Below are 24,406 nucleotides of genomic sequence, written 5' to 3'. Positions count from 1 at the left end.
AGCCTATGGAGTTCTCAATTAGAGATACAAAATTGAGGCATAAGTTCCTCTGTATGCCAGAATGCCCTTTACCATTACTTGGACGAGATTTGCTGTGCAAGTTGAATGCACAATTAACCTTCTCTGAAGATTCTGTTCAGTTACATATTTCCCCTGAGAATGCATGGAGAGCCCAGATATGTTTATTAACTGAAAAGAATCCTGTGGAAGAAGAAGACGACATTCCAGAAGAGATATTAGATGCGGTAATACCCACAGTGTGGTCATCGGGAACACCAGGACATGCTAAGAATGTGACTCCGGTAAAGACTGAACTAAAACCAGGAGCCCAGCTGGTAAGAAAGAAACGATATCCTGTTAAATTAGAAACTCAGAATGGACTAGAACTGGTAATAAATTCCTTTTTAGAACATGGACAATTAAAGGAATGTCAGTCAGAATTTAATACTCCAATTTTTCCTGTAAGAAAACCTCACTCTCGGGAATCTAGATTGGTGCAGGATTTACGGGAGGTTAATGCAAGAACTGCAGATGTGCACGCTGTGGTTCCAAACCCATATACCCTCCTCGCTTCAATACCCGATAGCAACATCTATTTTACAGTGTTGGACTTGAAAGATGCTTTCTTTTGTATACCCATGGAAGAACAGAGTCAGACCATCTTTGCCTTTGAATGGGAGAACCCGACTACAGCATGGAAGATGCAACTCTGTTGGACTGTCCTTCCACAGGGGTTCAAAAATAGCCCCACATTGTTTGGCAACGCATTGGTGAAGGAATTACAGTAATGGCACAGTGAGTATAACACCATAACATTATTACAATATGTAGATGACTTATTGATTTGCTCTGATGCTTGCGAAGAATGTTTGGCAGCTACTATTAGCTTGCTCAGTTTCTTAGGCTTAGCAGGCTACCGAGTTTCAAAAAAGAAAGCCCAGATAGGAAAAGAGAGGGTCCAATACCTGGAATTTGAAATTACGAAAGGACAAAGAGAATTAAGTGCAGAAAGGAAAGAGGCCATTTGCAGGATTGCCGTACCTACACTGAAGAAACAGTTAAGGAGATTTCTGGGAATGGCTGTGTGGTGTTGACTATGGATCCCTAATTTTGAACCAATTTCCCAACCGTTGTATGCTGCTATAAAAGGAACTGAGGGGATTTTAGAATGGACAGCAGAATGTCGTAAGAGTTTTGACGAAATAAAGAGAAAATTGATGGAAGCCCCTGCTTTGGGGCTTCCAAATCTGAGAAAGCCCTTTCAATTACATGTACATGAAAGACAGCAGGTGGCATTGGGAGTGTTAACACAGAAGTTGGGAAGCTGGAAGAGACCAGTGGAATACTTCTCCAAACAACTAGATGAGGTCAGTAAAGGTTGGCCAGCCTGCTTAAGGGAAGTAGCAGCTACTGTGACCTTAACTGAGGAATCTCGAAAATTGACGCTGGGCCAACCGATTACAGTGTTTGTACCTCATGCTGTATCATCTCTTCTCGAAAATAAGGGACACCACTGGATTTCCCCAAATAGATTAGCTGAATACCAAGCTGTACTACTAGAGCAAAATGATGTCACGCTTTCATTGACCTCAACTTTGAATCCTGCTACCTTGCTCTCAGTCTCCGAGTCAGATGAACTGCAACATGACTGTCTAACCACTGTCGAACAAGTGTATTCTAGCAGACCAGACGTACGGGATGAACCCATACCTGATGCGGAAGTGGAGCTCTTCACTGATGGCAGCAGCTACATGTTGGAAGGAAAACGAAGAGCTGGATATGCAGTGGTAACAAATACCCAAATATTGGAAACTAGAGCACTGCATAGCAATACATCTGCTCAAAAGGCAGAATTAATAGCATTAACCTGAGCCTTAGAACTAAGTCAAGGGAAAAGAGTCAATATATATACTGATTCCAAATATCTATTCGGAGTGGTGCATGCACATGGGGCAATTTGGAAAGAAAGAGGACTGTTAACCTCACAAGGGACTCCGACAAAATACGGAACAGAAATTATAAAACTCCTACAAGCAGTAATTCTACCAAAAGAAATTGCATTAATACATTGTAGAGCCCATCCAAAGGGAAATAGTGAAGTTATAAAAGAGAATCGAAAAGCAGATCGACTAGCTAAGGAGGCAGCCCTGAAAGAGTCGAGTTTAGAAGGAGCTTTAATTCCAGGATCCCGCATAGAATTGTCACCACCAACATATACTGCAAATGAGAACCAGTTGGCGGAACAACTAGAGTGCTTCAAAAATGATCAAGGTTGGTGGCTAATGCCACAGAAACAATTATTAATTCCTGAGAAAATGATGGAAATTCTGCTTAAGAGGCTACATCAAGAAACACGTACAGGAGCGGATGCATTGGTATTAACTGCTAAGAGAAACTTCTTTGGGCCAAAAATGCAGAGTATGGCAGATACAGTAGTGAAGAGATGTACTATTTGTTGTGCCAATAATCCAAAAATTGGAAAAAAGCTAATGGGCGGAATTCTAAAGCAAGGAGTAGCTCCTGGGGAGTACTGGCAAATAGACTTTTCAGACTTACCTAGATGTAATCGATATAGCTATTTGTTGGTTTTAGTAGATACTTTCTCTGGTTGGCCAGAGGCTTTCCCTTGCTGTACCAACAGAGCTAGAGAAGTAATTAAGATTTTGTTAAAAGAAATTATACCTAGATTTGGTATTCTGGAGGGTATCTCCTCTGATAACGGGCCTCATTTTATTGCAGAAGTAGTACAAGGAGTTTCCAAGCTATTACAGATTAAGTGGGAATTGCACACCCCCTGGAGTTGAAAGTTGTTCTGTATTTTTTCACCTAAGTCTTATCTAAACCAGAGTGACTGCAATGGGACAAGCTCTTCTTGCAAAAGCAATGAACAGAATACAGCATACACACTCTGGTTCTTATTGAGAACATGTAATTTTGTCACAGATAATAGGCGGGAAGCTGCCGCTCTGTATTTTAAAAGCATTAAATTCTTTCAGGACTGAAGTGGGGTGCTGGACTTTCATATGACAGCGTATTTAGAAATATATCAAGTGACATATGGATTGATGCTGCCATCATTGAAATCTGTGTTCTCTGGTCATGGAATTCATCTCAGTATATTCTTGTGCAATACTCAACAGTACAACCCATAAGTCTGGTCTGGGCAACAAAAACAGATTCCATTGCATCCAACAGTCATTCCATATGTTTGGGATTTGTTTTTGTTTGTTTTAAAGTATATTTAAACACCTTTTTTTGTTGATGTTTTTTGGGAGGTTTGAGTTTTTGGCAACTGTAAATTCAGGCAGCCATTTTTATAAGAAAACTACTTCGCCCTCCAAGACAATGAGGAGTTTAAGCATAGATCAAAGCTTTCGCTGAGTCTTAGAGCAATTCATGCCTGTGTACTGACAGAAAGACTTACTGAAGTGTCTTAATATAGTTTGGCTTATATATATTTGCTACTAAGGACAAGGCAGAGTTTTTCCCAAGTTTGCATTAACTCTGCATAGCAGCTGTCAAAAGAAAAATCCACTTTGGTCTGTCTTATGATTCAGGAAAACAGTAACTGTTAACTCCGTAGCATCATGTGGGGGTGAAGGCCTGACTCTATGTATTAACTGCCATAAGTCACTTTTCATTGCACAGCATATCTATTTCCATCAGACCACAGTAAGAGGAGAAGAGGTAAAAACTCCTCTAAGATATAACTTGATTTTATACGTTTCCAATGTCAGTACTTTAAAAGTCATTGCAAAAAAAATATACAGAAACATGTACTTGAATTTGCATCCTGTAAGATTGTCTTGGAAAACCAAATTGCTCATTTATTTTATGATTTAACAATTCTAGTGCTACTTCACTGCATATAGAACCAATTTATGAGTGACTATAAGTAGCCACAGCAATATGCACAGACCAGTAGAGAAGAAATAAGATTTGTGTTGCACGTCTCAAATGCTTTTGTTTTACAGGACTATTTTGGTTTAGCCTGGATAAATGCCAAGTGCCCACCAAAGCCACTCTGTCAATCCCCCTCCTCAACTGGACAGGGGAGAGGAAATATGATGAAAGGCTTGTGGGTCGAGATAAGGACAGGGAGAGATCACTCACCAATTACCGTCATGGACAAAACAGATTGAACTTGGGGAGAAAAAAAAAAGTTTCATTTATCACCAATCAAATCAGAGTAGGATAAAAATAAAAATAGAAATAAAACTAGATCTCAAAACACCTTTCCCCCACCCCTCCCTTCTTCCCCAGGCTCAACTTTACTCCTGATTTTCTACCTCCTCCCCCGGAGCGGTGCAGGGGGACGGGGAATGGGGGTTGCGGTCAGTTCATCACACATTGTCTCTGCTGCTCCTTCCTCTTCAGGGGGAGGACTTCTCACACTCTTCCCCTGCTCCAGTGTGAGGTCCCTCTCACAGGAGACAGTTCTCCACAAACTTTTTCAGCATGAGTCCTTCCCATGGGCTGCAGTTCTTCAGGAACTGCCCCAGTGTGGGTCCTTCCCACAGGGTGCAGTCCTTCAGGAATAAGCTGCTCCAGCATGGGTCCCCCATGGGGTCACAAGTCTTGACAGCAAACCTGCTCCAGCATGGATTCCTCTCTTCACGGATGCACAGGTCCTGGCAGGAGCCTGCTCCAGCGTGGGCTTCCCACAGGGTCACAGCCTCCTTCAGGCATACATCTGCTCCGGTGTGGGGTCCCTTCCACAGGCGAATATCAGGTGGACATCCGCTCCACTGTGGACCTCCATGGACTGCAGGGGGACAGCCTGCCTCACCATGGTCTTCAACACGGGCTGCAGAGAAAAATCTCTGCTCCAGCACCTGGAACACATCCTCCCCCTCCTTCTTCACTGACCTTGGCATCTCCAGAGTTGTTTCTTACACATCATCTTACTCCTCTTTCTCAACTTCCATTCCACAGCAAGTTTTTCCCTTTCTTAAATATGTTATCACAGAGGCGCTACCACCATTGCTGATTGACTTGACCTTGGCCAGCAGCGGGTCCGTCAGAGCCAGCTGGCATTGGCTTTATTAGACATGGGGGAAGCTTCTTGAAGCTTCTCACAGAAGCCACCCCTATAGCCCCCCCACTACCAAAACCTTGCCACGCAAACCCACAAGACAAGCTTGTCCGAGTCCTGTTCAAGTAATTCCAGTCCATCATAACAATTGGCTACAGGAATTTGTGCTGTAACTAGCTGTATCATTTTTTTTTAATCTAGATTCTCATTGACTCTGTATCAGTGTAGATCTGATCTTTACAGCAGGCTCTATTGCAAAGGCATTATTCTTCCCCCTGCCCCCCCCCCCCCCCCGCCCAGTTGATGCAATTTCAACTTGCATCTGCTACTTGACAGGACATATCATTTACAAGGCTTAGTAAAAAGTTGCTGAAATCTGACTGCCTCTGTCCTTCCTGTCCTCTTTGGTACCCCTATAAACCACATCCCTCTTGTGGCTCTAGACTTGCATGGAGGAATAATAGGGAAGCCACTGTTTCTCATGTAGGATATCTCAATCTTCAGAGGCTTTATAGAAAGTAAGATTTCTCTAGAGCAACTTCAAAGAAACTCTCTGTTATTATACAATAACCTGTACTATTGCCTACTAACAAAAGCTGCTGCCTTCTATTTCACTATATTCTTAAACATTCAGAAAGATGTGTGATGATTCTTTTAAGACCTCTTGCAAAGGTTGTCAGGGCAGTCCTCTGGGGAACTTGTTCCTATATGACAAATTTGTACAAAATAGTTAGTTCCAGAAGTAAATATTCATTCTGAAATCAGAGGCCCTTTGAAAAGTGTAACTCAGATGTGTTTACAAAATGAAACCCTTCCCAAAGCAGAACAGAACTTTCATAAAAGTAAATTCTCATCTGTAATTCATTTAGTAGCTTAATTTATTAAACACAGTATGTGAAATCTACATTGTTGTTTCAGTTTTCATGTTTACACACAGGAGGATTTTTTTTAATTATTTTTAACCATGATGCAACAAGAGCTTACCATAGCCTACCTTCCTATGGGAGATACAAATATTAAACACTACAAAAATTCCTGGCTCATTTAACTCTCTTTTCATTGCGTTCCCTTTATTTCCCTCCAGTCCTGGCACAAACAAACAGGCTTGTATTACAAAAGTAATTTTTAAACAGTTCCAAGGGAAAGTCTGCTGATATGAACTCCTGGAAACAGGGAGAACTCCTAGGGAGGTCTACAATTCTTCATTTGACAAGAAGTTCTTATGTGAAAGGTCAATCTTTTTTGGATACTGACTTGCAAAATAATTTGAGTGCCACCACCTAAAAAGTGCTGATACACATGGTGCCATTTGTGAGAATTCAGGTACTTGTGGGATTTCTATTAGCAGTGGGTAGCGGTATTGTGCAAATCCTCAAATGATGCAATTGCACCTCACTTTTCAGCTGCTGGCAGTGTACAAAGGGAAAAATAGGTATAAGTTACTTTTTTTAAAGCATCAGAGCTACTTAAACTATCTGCAAACTACAGTCAATGTACATGTAAGCTTGTCATGCATCAAAAGCCAAATTTTAACAGTATGTGAAAGGCCAATATGTATTTCTTTAGTCGTATCCCTGAATTTTGACAATTAGCCTATCCATATGCAGAGGTCAGATCATACCTTTATTCTGACAGCATTATCACACCGTACCACATACTGTATATCTCCATTATCCTAAGATACAACTCTCCTCAGTACTTAAACATTACCCTTTATTATATATCAACTAATTTATATTTCTGTTTTTTTTGTTGTGGTTTTTTATTACAGAGAAAATGTTAGAATTATATAACTATTCTTTATGGTATTCAAATAAACCTAGATTCCAGAATTTTTACAAGGAGGATAGAATGTCCACTCTTAACAGCTCTTGCAATTCCTGTTCAAAGGATATGACACATGTTGTGAAATGCACTAGACACCAAAAAAATAAAGTCTCAAAACACATTAAAAATGTACACACACTAAAAGTAATTTTAATTGACAAATAAGGAATGTTGTTTATTAAGGCTGTGCTTCATAAAGAGGATGTTTAGTGTTAAGTAGCCTTCATCAAGGCACAAAATGGGAAGAGGTAAGCACAGCTGTCTGTAGAAGATACTATGTAAAACCACTAGAGGTATGCATGCACGCAAACACAATTTAAAACTGTGCAGCTGGCCCTTGTAACAAAACTGAACATAGTTAAAAGGAAATACTGTGACTTTTTAATGGCCACAGTTTTATTCATTATTAAAAACATGGCGATATTTCAAAACATAAAATTCATAATTTGAATAAATGAAATATTTTAAACCAAGTGCTTCACAGATCTGAACCCTGCATGGTTGTACTGCCTGGTCTAGAAGCATTTTGTAGACATTATAGGAGCATTTCACACAAAACTGAAAATATCATTCAGGTGAATAAGAAACAGGACATTTCCACAGACATTTCTAACGTTTCTACACTTTTAAGTAGTTGAGTTCTTACAGCCACTGGGTTTTGTAACAAATGTGTGCTACAGCAATATGGATTCATGGATTCCTTCAGCAGCAGAGGCTCATTTCAAAGGGCACGTGGTCTTTTCGGGTTGATCTGTTTACTGGCCTGTTCCTCCTCTTGTAGAGCGGCCCGGAAAGATTTCACTTTATCTTTAATGAAAAAGAGAGAATGAGTACTGATGTGCCTGTGCTCAACACATATCAACTAAGCCCTGATGCTCTGCATCCTGGCCCTAATGCACAACAAAGAACATTTCTCCACAAAAATAGCTGATGCTACAAACAACAAGAGGATTGAGATAAGCTTAAATTCAATACTCACCCTACAAACAAGTTGCTTAGCAACGTAGTCCCTTCTTAGATGCTACCCCTGTCTCTAGGCAGGATAGGTTTGGAAACTGCACAATTGCATTGTGCAGCTCAAGAGGAAAAAGAAATTGTACAATATCTCGGGAAGCAAGGTCAGGTTTCGCAGGAAGATTACAGAGCCATGTTTTGTATATGCTGGGAGAAGACACAAAAGGCCAAAGCTCAGTTAGAGTTGAAACTGGCCAATGTTGTGTCAAACAACAAGAAGGGCTTTTTTAAGTACATAAATAGCAAGAGGTCTAAAGAAAACATTGGACCCATATTTGTTGATGATGGTCATCTGACTAATAGGGATGAAGAAAAAGTGGAGGCATTCAATGTGTTTTTTGCCTCCATCTTTAACAATACTGATAGACCTTGGGCTGCCCGGTCCCCCGAGTCAGAGAACCATGAGTATGGGAACGGTGACTTTCCATTTGTGGACACTGAAACTGTAAGGGACCAGCTGTATTAGCTGGATGTTTATAACTCCATGGGGCCTGATGGGATTCATCCCAGAGTACTGAAGGAGCTAACGGATGTTATGGCAAGACCCGTCTTGATCATCTACCAAGGTCTTGGGAGTCTGGAGAGATCCCCACTGACTGGAAGATAGCCAATGTTATTCTAATTGACAAAAAGGGCAAGAGGGAAGACCGAGGGAACTACAGACCTGTTAGTCTAACCTCAGTACTTGGCAGTACTTGGAAAAATTATGGAGAAGATCATACTGTGTGCTACTGAAAGGCATTTCAAGGACAGTGCAATCATCAGGCACAGTCAACACGGGTTCACAAAGGGAAAGTCCTGTTTAACTAATTTGATATCCTTCTACAATAAGGTCATCTGCCTAGTGGATGAAGGGAAGGTGGTGGATGTACTTTCTCTAGGTTTTAGTAAGGCTTTTGGTACTATCCCTCACAGCATTCCTCTGGACAAGTTGTCCAACTGTGAGATCACAGAATAGAATCATAGAATCATATAGGTTGGAAAAGATCCTTAAGATCATCGAGTCCAACCATTAAGCTAACACTACCAAGTCCACCACTAAACCATGTCCCTAAGCACCACATCTACATGTCTTTTAAATGCATACAGGACAACCTGTTCCAATGCTTGACAACCCTTTCAGTGAAGAAGTTTTTCCTAACATCCAATCTAAACCTCCCCTGATGAAACTTGAGGCCATTGCCTCTTGTCCTATCACTTGGTACTCGGGAGAAGAGACCAACACCCGCCTCACTACAACCTCCTTTCAGGTAGTTGTAGAGAGCGATAAGGTCCTCCCTCAGCCTCCTCTTCTCCAGACTAAACAGCCCCAGCTCGCTCAGCTGCTCCTTATAAGACTTGTTCTCATGACCCTTCACAAGCCTCGTTGCTCTTCTTCGGACACTCTCCAGCACCTCAATGTCTTTCTGGTAGTGAGGGGCCCAAAACTAGAACACAGTACTCGAGGTGCGGCCTCACCAGTGCCGAGTACAGGAGGACAATCACTTCCCTACTCCTTCTGGCCACACTATTCCTAATACAAGCCAGGATGCCATTGGCCTTGGCCACCTGGGCACACTGCTAGCACACTCACACTGCTAGATGTGAACTTCTGGGATTCTGTGTAACACCACTGGTGACCAGTTGACAGCCAGATGTAGCCCTATTCACTACAACCCTTTGAACCATGCTGTTCAGCCAGTTCTTCACCCAGCGCACCATGTACCTGCTCATCAACCCTCAGTGCTGAAGGAGATTATGGAGCAGATCACAGAATTACAGAATTCCAGAATCACAGAATGTTAGGGGTTGGAAGGGACCTCTGTGGGTCATCTAGTCCAACCCCCCTGCCGAAGCAGGGTCACCTACAGCAGGCTGCACAGGATCTTGTCCAGGTATGTCTTGAATATCTCCAGAGAAGGAGACTCCACAACCTCCCTGGGCAGCCTGTTCCAGTGCTCCGTCACCCTCAGAGGGAAGAAGTTCTTCCTCATGTTCAGACGGAACTTCCTCTGCTTCAGTTTGTGCCCATTGCCCCTTGTCCTGTCGCTGGGCACCACTGAAAAGAGTCTGGCCCCATCCTCCTGACACTCACCCTTGAGATATTTGTAAGCATTTATAAGGTCCCCTCTCAGCCTTCTCTTCTTCAGGCTGAACAAGCCCAGTTCCCTCAGCCTCTCCTCGTAGGGGAGATGCTCCAGTACCCTCATCATCCTCGTAGCCCTCCTCTCGACTCTCTCCAGTAGCTCCTCATCTTTCTTGAACTGGGGAGCCCAGAACTGGACACAGTACTCCAGATGAGGCCTCACTAGGGCAGTGTAGACGGGGAGGAGAACCTCCCTCGACCTGCTGGCCAGACTCCTCTTGATGCACCCCAGGATTCCATTGGCCTTCTTGGCAGCCAGGGCACACTGCTGGCTCATGGTTAACCTGTCGTCCACCAGGACCCCTAGGTCTCTCTCCACAGAGCTGCTCTGCAGCAGGTCCGCCCCGAGCCTGTACTGGTGCATGGGGTTGTTCCTCCCCAGGTGCAGGACCCTGCACTTGCCCTTGTTGAATTTCATCAGGTTCCTCTCTGCCCAACTCTCCAGCCTGTCCAGGTCACGCTGAATGGCAGCACAGACTTCCGGTGTATCCACCACTCCTCCCAGTTTTGTGTCATCAGCAAACTTGCTGAGGGTACATTCTAACTCTTCATCCAGGTCATTGATGAAGAAGCTGAACAAGACTGGGCCCAGTACTGACCCCTGGGGGACACCACTAGTTACAGGCCTCCAACTAGACTCAGCGCTGCTGACGACAACCCTCTGAGTTCTGCCATTCAGCCAGTTCTCTGTCCACTTCACCGACCACTCATCCAGCTCATACTTCCTGAGAGATTCCCTAGGAGGATGTTATGGGAGACAGTGTCAATAGCCTCGCTGAAGTCGAGGTAGACAACATCCACTGCTCTCCCTTCATCTACCCAGCCAGTCATGCCATCGTAGAAAGCTATCAGATTGGTCAAGTATGACTTCCTCTTGGTGAATCCATGTTGACTACTCCCGATAACCTTCTTTTCCTCTACTTGCTTGATGATGACCTCTAGAATGAGCTGCTCCATCACCTTTCCCAGGATGGAGGTGAGGCTGACCGGCCTGTAGTTCCCTGGGTCCTCCTTCTTGCCCTTTTTGAAGATTGGAGTGACATTGGCCTTTCTCCAGTCCTCAGGCACCTCTCCTGTCCTCCAGGACCTCTCAAAGATGATGGAGAGTGGCTCAGCAATGACATCCGCCAGCTCCCTCAGCACTCATGGGTGCATTCCATCGGGGGCCCATGGATTTGTGGGTGTCCGGATTGCTTAAGCGATCCCTCACACAGTCCTCCTTGACCAAGGGAAGGTCATCCTTTCTGTAGGCTTCCTCTCTTACCTCCAGGGCCTGGGATTCCTGAGGGCCTGCCTTGGCACTGAAGACTGAAGCAAAGAAGGCATTCAGTAGCTCTGCCTTCTCTGCATCCTCCGTCACCAGGACACCCACCTCATTCAGCCCCTCAGGGCTCAATTCTCGGGCCAGTTCTGTTCAGTATTTTTATGAGTGATCTGGATGCAGGAGTTGAATGCACCATTAGCAAATTTGCTGATGATATTAAAATGGGAGGTGCTGTTGATTCTTTCGAGGGACAAGAGACCTTGCAGAAGGATCTAGATAGATTGGAGCATTGGGAAATCATCAATGGCATGAAATTTGACAAGAACAAGTGCCAGTTTCTGTACCTAGGACAGAGTAATGCCAGACAAGTATAAACTGGGAGAGGAGTGGCTGGAGAGCAGCTCTGCAGAAAGGCATCTGGGGGTGCTAGCTGACAGCAGGCTCAGTATGAGTCAGCAGTAAGCCCTGGCAGCCAAGAGGGCAAACCACATCCTGGGGTGCATCAAACACAGTATAATCAGCTGGTCAAAAAAGGTGATTATCCCACTGTATTCAGCCTTGGTGCGGCCTCACCTTGAGTACTGTGTGCAGTTCTGGACCCCACAATTGAAAATGGTTTTGAAGGTCCCTGAATGTGTCCAGAGGAGGGCAACAAAGCTGGTGAAAGGGGTGGAAGTAATGTCCTATGAGGAGGGGCTAAGGATGCTCGTGTTGTCTAGTTTGGAGAAAAAGAGGCTGAGAGGTGACCTCATTGTTCTCTACAGCTTCCTGAGGAGGGGAAGTGGAGAGGGAGATGTTGATCTCTTCTCCCGGGTATCCAGTGACCACATGTGGGAACGGTTTAGAGCTGCGTCAGGGGAGGTTTACACTGGACATAAGGAAGCATTTCTTTACCAAGAGTGTTGTCAAACCCTGGAACAGGCTTCCTAGAGAGGCGGTCGATGCCCCAAGCCTGTCAGTGTTTAAGAGGCATTTGGACAATGCCCTTAATAACATGCTTTAACTTTTGGTCAGCCCTGAAGTGGCCAGGCAGTTGGACTAGATGATCGTTGCAGGTCCCTTCCAACTGCAACTATTCTGTTCTACTCGATTCAATTCACCGCATGTAACCTATTCACACATACATTCTGCTTCTAACTTACAGAGTACAGGGAGATACACACTTCCTTTTCCTTCCCAGTAGCTTCCAAACTATCCTTAGACACATACAAAATTGTATTTAGTGAACAATAAGTCACTCTTGCACATTCTATACCCCATCAGAGTATATTCTACTCTCCTCCAATTTTTCATAGAATCATAGAATGGTTTGGGTCGGAAGGGACCTACAACGATTATCTAGTTCCAATCCCCCTGCTATGGGCAGGGATACTTTCCACTAGATCAGGTTGCTCAAAGCCCCATCCAACCTGGCCTTGAACATTTCCAGGGAGGGAGCATCCACAGCTCCTCTGGGCAACTTGTTCCAGAGCCTTACCACCATCGCAGTTAATAATTTCTTCCTAATATCTAATTTAAATCTACTCTCTTTCAGTTTAAAGCCATTGCCCCCTGTCCTATCACTACACTCCCTGATAAAGAGTCCCTCTCCAGCTTTCTTGTAGGCCCCCTTCAGGTACCGGAAGGCTGCTATAAGGTCTCCCCGGAGCCTTCTCTTCTCCAGGCTGAACAGCCCCAACTTTCTCAGCCTTTCCTTATAGGGGAGGTGCTCCAGCCCCCTGATCATTTTTGTGGCCCCCCTTTGGACCCGCTCGAGCAGGTCCATGTCTTTCTAATGCTGGGGGCCCCAGAGCTGAACACAGTACTCCAGGTGAGGTCTCACCAGAGCAGAGTATAGTGGCAGAATCACCTCCCTCGACCTGCTGGGCACTCTTCTCTTGATGCAGCCCAGGATGCAGTTGGCTTTCTGGGGTGCAAGTGCACATTGGTGGCTCATATTCAGATTTTTTATCCACCAATACCCCCAAGTCCTTCTCGGCTGGGCTGCTCTCAATCCGCTCATTGTCTCACCTACATCCATGTTTGGGATTGCCCTGACCCAGGTGCAGGACCTTGCACTTGGCTTTGTTGAACTTCATGAGGTTCGCTCTGGGCCACCTCTCTAGCCTGTCAAGGTCCCTCTGGATGGCATCCCTTCCCTCTAGACTATCAACCACACCACTCATCTTGGTGTCATCTGCAAACTTGCTGAGGGTGCACTCAATTCCGCTATGTCCCCAACAAAGATGTTAAATATGGACCCCTGAAGGACACCACTTGTCACTGGTCTCCACCCAGACATCGAGCCATTGACCACAACTATTTGATTGTGACTATTCAGGCAATTCTTCATCCACAGAGTGGTCCACCCATCAGATCCATGTGTCTCCATTTTAAAGACAAGGATGTTGTGCGGGACAACTTTTCTATGAATGTGCAAAGCATTTGTGACTAAATTTTGGAAGTAAATGGATAAATGCATCATTTGTTTGTTTTATCACAGCTAGCACAAGAATGGGAGAAACCTGAGAAAGGAAGTATGGCAGCCTTTCATATTTCTATTCCTCTCCCCCCGTTCCACAGTAATATGCCCAAGAATGGGAAGAAGGAAACCAAAATGACAGAATAAAAAAGTCAGTCCCAAAGTGACAGGAATAAAAGCTGAAATATTCAGTGACCATTATGTGCTATGAGCATAACATAGAAGTTACTGGGAGAAAGAATCTTTAACTAAAGAGTTCTTCCCTCCAATAAAGCTATGCATGCATCATGCTGCCTATAAAGATGCAAGGATCTCTTAGATATTCTTTAGCTCCAGTATCTTGTTTCAAAAGCAGTATCTAATAAGTTTTGGAAGAACAGGGAGTCGCCTAAACTGATTTTTCACTGGTGTCTCGAATTGTCTTTTCCTGAAGAGGAAGTCATCATCCATAAGAAGCAAAGGAATGTACATCTAATTCTTTGCTAAAGTATGCTGGTTCCAGTACATGCTTACAAGGCAAGCAGGCCACATGTGGTTCACTTGATGTATTCTAACTTACAGCAGACTGAGTAAAAAGTAAGATTTTATCTTATAAGGAGTTTTCTAACACAGATCAAAATAAACCCCCATCCTTGAATTTTTACCAGTATAGCATGTCTGCTGGAATCCAAATAGATACAGAAACTAAAATCAAAAATTCATCTCCGTGAGGTACCAAGCTGACATGCTGATTTTAGAGGACAAGTGGAAGAGTCAATTTTGGGAACTAAGAATCATCTGCAGTTTGTTTTTCAACAAAGAGAGGCTGACAAAATTCTGACAGAAAGGCTGCTGAGGAAAAAAGTAGGCTAACAGCCAATCTACTTGCAGCTCGACGCTACTCTTAAGCAGAGACTGAAAAACAACAGCAGACTCCCTGCTACACTACAGAGTGCAATAGAGTAGGAACTGGGAGTTCCTACTCTGTTTTCCTCATTGTATTACCTTCTTTTTTCGTACAGTTCTTTTGGATTTTCTTTTTCATTCCTTTATTGTTTTGGAACAGAGAAAAAGAAAACCAAAGAAAGTTGCAGGATCAAGTTTATACTTCCTGGAGGTAAAGCAGAGACTCTTCCTTTAAACTAGGATGAAATGAACACAGATGTGAACTTGTTCTTAGGTAGCAGAATAAATGTTCCTTCCACAGAACATTACAGGACAGTATAAGGTGAAAAAAGACCCCAAAACATAACCACACTCTTTTTTTTCTCCTCATTATTACTGCAAGTCTCCATAGCATATGAAAATGCACACAAAATTGATTAAAAGCAATCTACCTTTAAGTTCAGTCAGAATATCAATTTTTTGCTCTAGAATTGCTTCAAGTTGAGTAGCGTAAGAATCCACATCATAGTCTACTTCTTCTGTCATCTCAAGAAGAGCTTTTTCATCTTCCAGCCATCTAATAGATTCCTAGATAGAAGTTAAAAAAAACCCCAACTAAATACATTAGCAAAGTTTCAAGACAAAGAGCTGAATTACTCCTTTTCTCAAGATGACCATGCTTTTACTGTCTAGTCACCTCACTATAACAGATTTCAATCCTAAAATGAATCCTTAATCCTAATTCATCAAAATTGTATGTTTTCTACATAGTTTTTTAACTCCAGTGGTCATACCAGCAACAGATAAACCCCAGCTACCCCAGTTCTTTTCAAATTCAGAACATTAGGTGGTTGTAAAGCTACAAAACTCAGAACTTTACATCATGGTTATGTCCCTAGGCAGGTATCAAACTTTGAAGCTAGACTTTAATTTTAAATATGGGCTGGTTGCCACTGACTTTAATCACAGTGTCCTTACTACAGTCAAGGAACCAAGATAATTCTGTCCATACTCAAAACCATTTTTGGGAGAAGCTGTATAAAAGAAGAGCTATATTAAGCTCTCTATTGCATGAGCTAACTCCCCAGACAGATAAGGGTACTGTCAAAGTTGGTTAAAGCAGCTCTTAGGCATCTTTGCACTCCGAATATTACAAAAAAAAAAAAAAAAGGAGAAAAAAAAAGTCTTGCAGCAAAGCAACCAGGAGTTTAAAGCTTACAGAACCATGCAAAGCTGTGATCAAGAGAACTGATCCCATTGGAAATGCTTTGATTTAAAAAAAAAGAAAGCAGCTGACAGTTCTAGGCATGCTGGGCCTGAAATACTAAAATTAAAACTTTCCATCTGTGCTCAGTAGTCCAAGTAGTATTGAAAGCATAGTCCAAACCCCATGTATGTTTTGTTGGCTTTCGGAATAGATGGAGCTCACATTCATCTCATCTAATGTAAACTCATATATCCAAGAAACAAAGGAAGGCCAATACTTCTAGAGCATGATTCATTCAATTGATCTATTTTAGACGTTTTTGTTAGGATAGGATGTTTTGTATCCCAGAATCAGCAGCTTCCAGGAGAAAGCTGAGAGAAAACAACTTCTGCATGTTACAGCTTATAGATTTTGTACTGATGCAGCCCATCTCCACTCATGGCATAAACTAACAAGCCATGCTACAAATGAAGGGAGCTGAGGCTCAGACACATTTCCTTCTAATGACTGCTGTGAGGAGCAGTAACCTCCAGCGTAAGGCCAGATGGACAGACAGTGGTAGTAACATCTTAAACTAATGCAGCTTGTGTCTCCAGAAGTCACAAGCATTAGGACACAGCTATGGCATAAGACTTTCACACTTCTGCATGTTTTACTTCAGGGCTAATGTTTCATAATAACTAAAACTTTACATCTGTTGTAAAATGTCTTATTTAGCATCCTACTGTATTACATGAACACACATCAATGTTCCACTAAGTTAGATACCTAAATTGAGGAGATATGTGTATTCCCTACAGATTTAATGTTTTGCTGTAGATGTGCCAAATGGATAGCCTGCCTAAAGACTCTAAGATTATGAACAGAAGCAACTCACATTTCTTTCTGAAAAATATTAACTCATTATTACAATTTATTTTGTGAATGTAAAAGGCTCCATGGTGCTGACCAGCATTATACTGTGTGGGCAGTATTCCTTCCAAAAGACCCTGACTAATAGCAAATGAAAATCTTTATGTGTCTATAAAAAGGAAGAAAACAGGCAGTTAGAAATATATTTGTTTCTTCTAGATCTCAGTATCTCAGAGGAAGATGTCACAGAAGGATATTTAGAGGATATACTTGGAGGGAGTATCGCAGTGTCTTGGAGATGACCAAACAGAAATGGTGTTTATAGAGACATTACTATACAGAGACATTGCTATTAGTTGCTAGCCTTGGCATAGGAATATTGGCATAGATTAGACAGTGAAATTGAAAATTTCAAGATCAATCTGAGTAAGCTGCCTGCAACTAGAAAAAACAGTCACTAATGCTGGAAAAGGACTAACACAGAAAATACAGTAAATAATAGTTAAAATAGCAAAAAGAAAACAGCAACTTTTCTTACAATGAATGCAGTCTATTTAGGAATGTTTGTTGAGAAGAAAAGGAAAATTTTACTAAATTTCTCAGATGGTAGAAAAATATGCTTCTCTTTCATCATGGGGACAAAGATTAATGGTTATGGGATCTAAAATCTGTTCCTATTTGTTTGCGACAATGGGCTTAGCATAATAAAACAATTTAGAAATCTCTGACAGCAGCAGAATGACCAGATGGTATCCTACATCTTCAAGAGTATGCACTTTCATTGGGAAAACCTGAATTCTTGGATTAGGATAAAACAAAGTAGAGCTCCATCTTTTACCTGAAAGACAGCCCTGTGGTCTTCTACTACTTGCTCTTCCATTTCTACCATTTGTGACACAGCTTCATGGAAAGTAAACAACTGTGGAGAAACTTCCTCTTCCTAAAAACAATAGTTAAGCTTGTTAGTCTGGAAAGAACTGTGACTACACCAAATATACTGAATGTGATCCATCCCATCACAGAACATAAAAGAAATATGCAGAAAGCAGAACCTGTCAAAAATAGAACTTAATACTTCTAACAAGAAAATCTCCAGAAATGAGTGAAGGCAATAAATTAAAAATGTTCGCAGAATTAAATTTAACTCATATTCATTAAAAATTTCCATCCACTAATCCTAGTGAATACTGGAAAACAGAATATTCCATATGAAAAAAACCCCAAGTTAAAATAGTAGGAGGAGGAAGTCACAAGAGAAGAATGCTAATTTCTAGTAGGTTTTAACACCTACAGAAAACTCATTTTCCATCAGGACTTTTTGTTGTGCATACCACAATAGACGGACAACAATTTTCAAAAAAGAGAACAGAAACTGCATTCAATGCATTTCAGGAAATCAAAATTAAATTAATCCTTTGGAAAAAAAAGTGGAATTAATGTAAAAGTGAAAAATCTAAAAAGTATGTAGTGATTAATACATTAGAAGAATACACAACATGGATTTACAAACTGGGACAAACAGGACTTCTTTAGACATAAATAGTTAACAATCAAAGGGGAAAGCGCTAGGTAGGCTGCAATTATTGTTTTAGCAAGACAGTATGGTTCCTTATACCATGTTTTAAAAATCTTTTTGAAAACACATTGTAAAGCTTAATTGAATTCCACATGAACAACAAAAAAGTATGATATGAAATGATATCTGGCTGGAAGGACTGTCCAGTAGGAAGCTCTAGGAATTGCTAGCATGTTCTTATAAAATAGAGTCCTGGAAGAAGAGCCAGTTATTAAAATGAGAAACACAGCAAACACCATGAAGATGTGTTTGAGAAGGCAGAGTCTTGAGAAAAATAAGTTAGGATAGTAAGGATTTTTCTTTTCAATCTTTCATCAGCATTTTCACAAACCAGGTTTTAATCCCTGTTGAACATTTAAGGAACCAGAACTAGAGCTGATAATCAGCAGTGAGGGAAAAATGCCCTTTAGAAGATGCCTCTCAGTCCCAGCTCATGCAGCCCAGGGAGACATCCTGGGAACAGTATGTGGCTCTCTCCCAAACACTGCTCTGAGGTTTCACTCCATGAAAATCAGGATGTTGGGAAGAGGAATAATAGGCAGACAGATTTCTAAATGCAGAGAAAGGCAAACTCGCTTGAAACAGGTGTTGCATGCAGGGAAAGTAATGGTCAAAAATGCATGAGTGTTAAATAAAATAAACGCATTTCCCAGGCTACTTCTACCTACCTAATAAGAGATGAAGCTATACTGGAAAAAACGCATACTAAAAAACATGAGAGCCTAGAGCAGACCCTGCCTAGACATTAAAAGCCCTAATGAGCAAGGAAGATAAAGTAAAACATTCTCCTCTCACCCTTCAAGGAACCTTTTTTCTTTTTGTGTATGGGAATGAACAATCAAAAGGTGAAGGGGCATGCTGTATCTACTTAATGATGTTGCTAACAGGTTATAAGTACACATTACTCTGGATTTGTTCTGCCACTGTATTTATCATCATCTCTTTCCATGTAATGCTGTAAACCACTCACATTTTGTTCACAAAGCAGTTTGAGATCGTCTCTCTGAGGAGAGCTCCCCACACCCCACTGTATCTCTAAGTCATCAGTCTGATTGCGAGTATGGTGTATAATGGGACGGATATCTCCTGCAGCACTAGGATCAACCATCAGCTCCTTCACCCTACAATCAGAAAATATTTAATTTGTAAATTAGTAACTTCCCATGCTGTAAAAGTCACAACCAAAAATAAAGCTCTATGGGTTTATGTGCGATTTAATACATTTAATAAGGATGATGATGTCAGCTTCACAAATTTAATGTACTTTCAGTGACAAAAAGATGTTAGTCCAACTCCTAAAAAGCATGGACCATTGAATTTCAACTACTTACAGGTGGATTACAGTCCAACTCCTAGCAAGGGGCATTTTTTGACTGAAATCTTACTACTCATTAACTGTTAAGAGGGCAAAAATCTCCAAACCCCCAATATTAACTCCTTAACAATGAATAATATTTGAAAGAAAAGTCCATTCAGCACCCTAAACCTGACCATTTTTCTTTTTCTGTGCACACAACTGTGCTTTAAAAAAATTAGTCAATCAGTACCCCAGTAGCTGTTATAAGCAAATCCACCAAGAATACTGAAGAAAATAATTTGCAACCAAGTATCCCAGAATAGTTCCTTTAATTAAAATAATTTCAACCATGAAAATGTTATTAAAATGTTAAGCTCTAGCAGCATGAAAATAGTTTAAAATATTGATAATGATTCTGTCAAGAAAAAGCCTATTTAAAAGAATGTTTATGAAACAGACACATCAAAGTTTGCAAGTGTAGCAAGTTTTAGAACAAATTCTTCATTTTTAAGGGGAAATTTTATTTTCAAGTAGCACATATTTACTATAATAGAAACTGTATTTCATTCATCCTTGGAGTAATGAAAATTTTTAAAAATATACATGTATTAAAATTGTTTTCTTTTTTAATTAGACATATTCAAATTGCCCTAAACACAGACTTATGAGATTTCGTCCACTAAATGTACAAAGGTGACATCACCATTTCTTTTAAATGTATGAAGGAAACTAGCAAGCCTGGATACAGAGTGTGGATGTTTAATGAGAGTGAACAAAATAGTGGGAATATACTCGCAGATCATGCAGAACCATCACCTGCCAAACAAAATAAAAACAAAATATGTGTGACTCAAGGCAAAGGGACTAATGAAAGGTTGGTCTGTAAAATTACATTGCCAAAAAGAAAACTTAAAAAGAAAGATTCCATGTATAGAATGAAGTAGACCTAGTGATTGAAGGAGAAAAGTCATCATACTCATAGGAAGGAGAGAGATCAGAGCGACTGCCACTACCCTGTGAGAAGGGAATGTCCGAAGGACTGATTCCAAATTCCTTTACTCTGCAGCAGCAAAATACAGCAGCAAATTAAAAGAAAGTGTTCTCATAAACACAGCTAAAATAGCAACTCTTTGTTTAGCATTCTTTTTTAATAGTTTAACAATAACATTTTTATATTAAAAGAAAGGTAGGAGTGTCGACATACTTAAACCTTCTGCAAATAGACTTACAGATCACTAACAAAATTGAACAAAACCAGTGCTGCTAATTTTCAGGAGACTACAATAGCAATGTTTTCAGAAGAGTAATTCCAGATTTCAGTTTGTGCAGTTAATAGAATTTACTCTACATTCTATATTCCATTAAAATGCTCCTTTTAACATAGCAAACCACTACAATACTTTAAATTCTATACTGCCCCCTGACTTACACTGTGCACACTGGTGTTCAGCACCTAAAAGCTAATTGTACTGTGAAAATGATATATTGCTAGAAAAAATTAAAATACTACACAAAACACATGAAGCAACTTTACAGTGGTAGGCATTTACTCCATAACAACATACAAATTTAACACCAAGGAGAAGAAACAGTTTCAGCACAACGATTTAGTATACTAGAAATAGGTATTTAATTTTTTTTGCAGTGTCTTTTTCTGGAGTCACTTCAGCAATGCACATTCTATAAGGGATAGAAAGATACATAGAGTCTTGATGAACGTGCAACATCCTTCGTTATGTTACTGTAAGCGGGGGAGTAGACGCACCCTTCTCACCAGGAAGGAAATCACATAGACTGGTCCAAGCCAAACAGATTTGCTACTAACTCCCTTGATCCAAACACAAAGACATTCGGATACTGAGAGGAGTGGGCAGTAAGCTTCCCTAGCAGCCCGTTGTGGCCAATTAGCAACCGGACGGGGGGGGTGCCCAGTCAAGCAAGAGCAAATGTGGTTCCACCCTATCTTTTACTGGGGCAAGCAGGACACTAGGTGGTACCCTCTTCAGGCAAAACCAGCCTTTCTGATGGCCTAGAAGATTGTTTGCCTCCTTTGTTCTGTGCAGCAATGCGGGGGGGGGCAGGTCTCTGGGTTGCAGGTCTGACTGCAGGCACATGCAGGACCTCATCTCCACAAACATTAAACTAAGGAGAACTGCAGCTGGGGAAGGCTCCTTTCACACTCACTGAAGAGAGGAACACTTTCAGAGAGCAGTACAGGTCTCAGAGGTGCTGCATCAGCCTCTGGAGGCGCTAATTTCTCTTCACTGTTGGATTAATCATAGAATCACAGGTTGGAAAAGACCTCTAAGATCATCGAGTCCAACCATCCACCCAACACCACCATTTCTACTAAACCATATTCTGAAGTGCCACATCTACACGTTTTTTTAAACACTTCCAGGGATGGAGATTCAACCACCTCCCTGGGCAGCCTATTCCAATGCCTGACCACTCTTTCAGTAAAGAAATTTTTCCTAATATCTAATGTAAACCTCCCCTAAACTTAACTGACTCTTTACTTAGGAGTCTCAGATATTTGCCTGAAGTTGGGAAGTATAAAATTTGGGCCACAGCAACTGCAGAATTTTCATAAGAATAAACTAGCTGAGATAGATCTATATATGATATGATATATCATATATATAAAAGAAACAGGTTGACAACTGAATGTAATTCCACCAAGGGGATGAAAAATCACGTTGCAGAAAGGTATTTCAGCTGACACCCTAGGGAATCATCACGAAAACTGACTACCCCTAGTGCAAGAGGTGATGCCTCCAGAGCAGGGCAAACTAATAGGGGCATCTCCCAGATTCCTTGCAATCCACACTATATCCATCTCTGGATAATGGCTTAAATGCAGTTTCTATTGATTCTCTTGTAATGGTTTTTAAAAGTGACAAATTAAACTAAATGTGACCCTGAATCAATAATCAATATTTTGGTTTTAATCTTATTAAGAAATGCAAATGCACCAAAATTGTTCAAGTACCTAAAATAATTATACATCATGGAACAACAATATTCCAAACATCAGTGATCAATAGCCAGTATAGCTATAAGCAATAACATTTTCCATACCTATTTGCGTATCTCAATGTATTTAGAGTGTTTTCACATGATGCCATCCCTGGAGAAATCGTAGCAATCTGGAGAAAACAAGCCACACATTAATAAATCACTTTGTACAGATAAAAGGATAGATGAATTAAAATTAACTTTATTTTTTTTATCGTCACTTTCATTTGAGCTGTTCTACAAAAACTGTCTACTATTTACAGCTGTCCTAATACAATGACAACTCAAGAAGAGAGATGTCAAGTCAAAGCTTCAATTTAATTCTTTCAACCATACCTAAAGCATTAATTCGTAGACATTTCAGTCAATTTTCCCCATGTTTTCGTAACATAAATACAAAATTCTAATTGAAAAAATAAGACTCCTCAAAAAGAGAAATATGCAACTCAGTAGAAAGTAATTCTAATATATCCTGCAAAAAACTTTATATATATATCTATCTTTGTAGGCTGTTTTCAATTCAAACATACTGTATACTTACTTGAGAGTTCTATTTTGGCCATAGTCCAAAACTGTACTTAATAATATTGAAGATAAGCATGTATTTAACTATTTTCCTAAGTAAATATTTTTATTTTTTTTCTGAACTGGACATTATCTGCAAATAATACTTGTCAGCTAACTTATTATCAAACACATCTGGAATCTATAAGTCTTTCCTTTTCCAGTTAAATAAAATAGCCTGAATATCTCACCTTCTTTTCAGCACTCAGCAAAAATAATAACTGTGATCAGGTAACAGTGGCATCATTATTTGTCCTAGCTTCTCTCAGTAGTCCAATTTTTTCATCTGTGCTCCTTTCGGGAGAGCCATAAAGACACTACCCGCAGAACAAACACCTCTATGATCCTACACACTAACATTTTTTGTGGCAGCACAGCATCAGGAGACTGAAACTGATGAAGATTAGATAATCCTGGTCTTCTCTTTCATGCTGCTGCTGACATAACTGTACAAAAGCACAGATAGTAATCCTGAGAGTAATTTCTCCTACTGGGGAGAAAGGAAAAATATGTGGTGGGAGGGTGTTAGAAAGTCTAAAAAGCCTGCTACCACATCTACACGTTTTTTAAACACCTCCAGGGATGGGGACTTCACCACCTCCTTGGGCAGCCTGTTCCAATGCCTGACCACTCTTCCAGTAAAGAAATTTTTCCTAATATCCAATCTAAACCTCCCCTGATGAAACTTGAGGCCATTGCCTCTCATCCTATCGCTGGTTACTTGGGAGAAGAGACCAACACCTGCCTCACTACAACCTCCTTTCAGGTAGTTGTAGAGAGCAATAAGGTCCCCCCTCAGCCTCCTCTTCTCCAGACTAAACAGCCCCAGCTCCCTCAGCCAATCCTTGTAAGACTTGTTCTCTAGACCCCTCACCAGCCTCATTGCCCTTCTTTGGACACGCTCCAGCACTTCAATGTCTTTCTTGTATTGAGGGCCCCAAAACTAGAACACAGTACTCCAGGTGCAGCCTCACCAGGGCCGAGTACAGGGGCATGATCACCTCCCTCCTCCTGCTGGCCACACTATTCCTGACACAAGCCAGGATGCTGTTGGCCTTCTTGGCCACCTGGGCACACTGCTGGCTCATGTTCAGCTGGCTGTTGACCAACACCCCAAGGTCCTTTTCCACTGGGCAGCTTTCCAGCCACTCTTTCCCAAGCCTGTAGCATTGCATGGTGTTGTTGTGACCCAAGTGCAGGACCCGGTATTTGGCCTTGTTGAACCTCACACAGTTGGCCTCAGCCCATTGATCCAGCCTGTCCATATCCCTCTGCAGAGCCTTCCTACCCTCAAGCAGAGCG

General features: G+C 41.3%; 1 protein-coding gene across 3 annotated transcripts in view; it reads right to left on the bottom strand.

Annotated features, from left to right (window-relative positions):
* Positions 1–5,951: 5,951 nt before the first annotated feature.
* LOC142365452 (kinesin-like protein KIF2A) overlaps positions 5,952–24,406 on the bottom strand; it is a 134,367-nt gene continuing 115,912 nt past the window's right edge. The window contains exons 16-21 of one of the 3 annotated variants that reach the window (XM_075446283.1): positions 22,604–22,671; positions 20,469–20,582; positions 19,196–19,346; positions 17,488–17,589; positions 15,043–15,178; positions 5,952–7,669 (exon numbers count right to left, since the gene is read on the bottom strand). In XM_075446283.1, coding sequence (XP_075302398.1) covers positions 7,584–7,669; positions 15,043–15,178; positions 17,488–17,589; positions 19,196–19,346; positions 20,469–20,582; positions 22,604–22,671 — 657 coding nt within the window. In that variant the 3' untranslated portion in view covers positions 5,952–7,583. The remainder of the gene's footprint in view (positions 7,670–15,042; positions 15,179–17,487; positions 17,590–19,195; positions 19,347–20,468; positions 20,583–22,603; positions 22,672–24,406) is intronic. The other 2 variants (XM_075446284.1, XM_075446285.1) reach the window with 2 other exon arrangements.

Source organism: Opisthocomus hoazin, chromosome W (assembly GCF_030867145.1).
Source record: "Opisthocomus hoazin isolate bOpiHoa1 chromosome W, bOpiHoa1.hap1, whole genome shotgun sequence".
Taxonomy (NCBI): domain Eukaryota; kingdom Metazoa; phylum Chordata; class Aves; order Opisthocomiformes; family Opisthocomidae; genus Opisthocomus; species Opisthocomus hoazin.
Note: the sequence above shows the minus strand (reverse complement) of the source record. Positions and strands in the feature narration are given on the sequence as shown.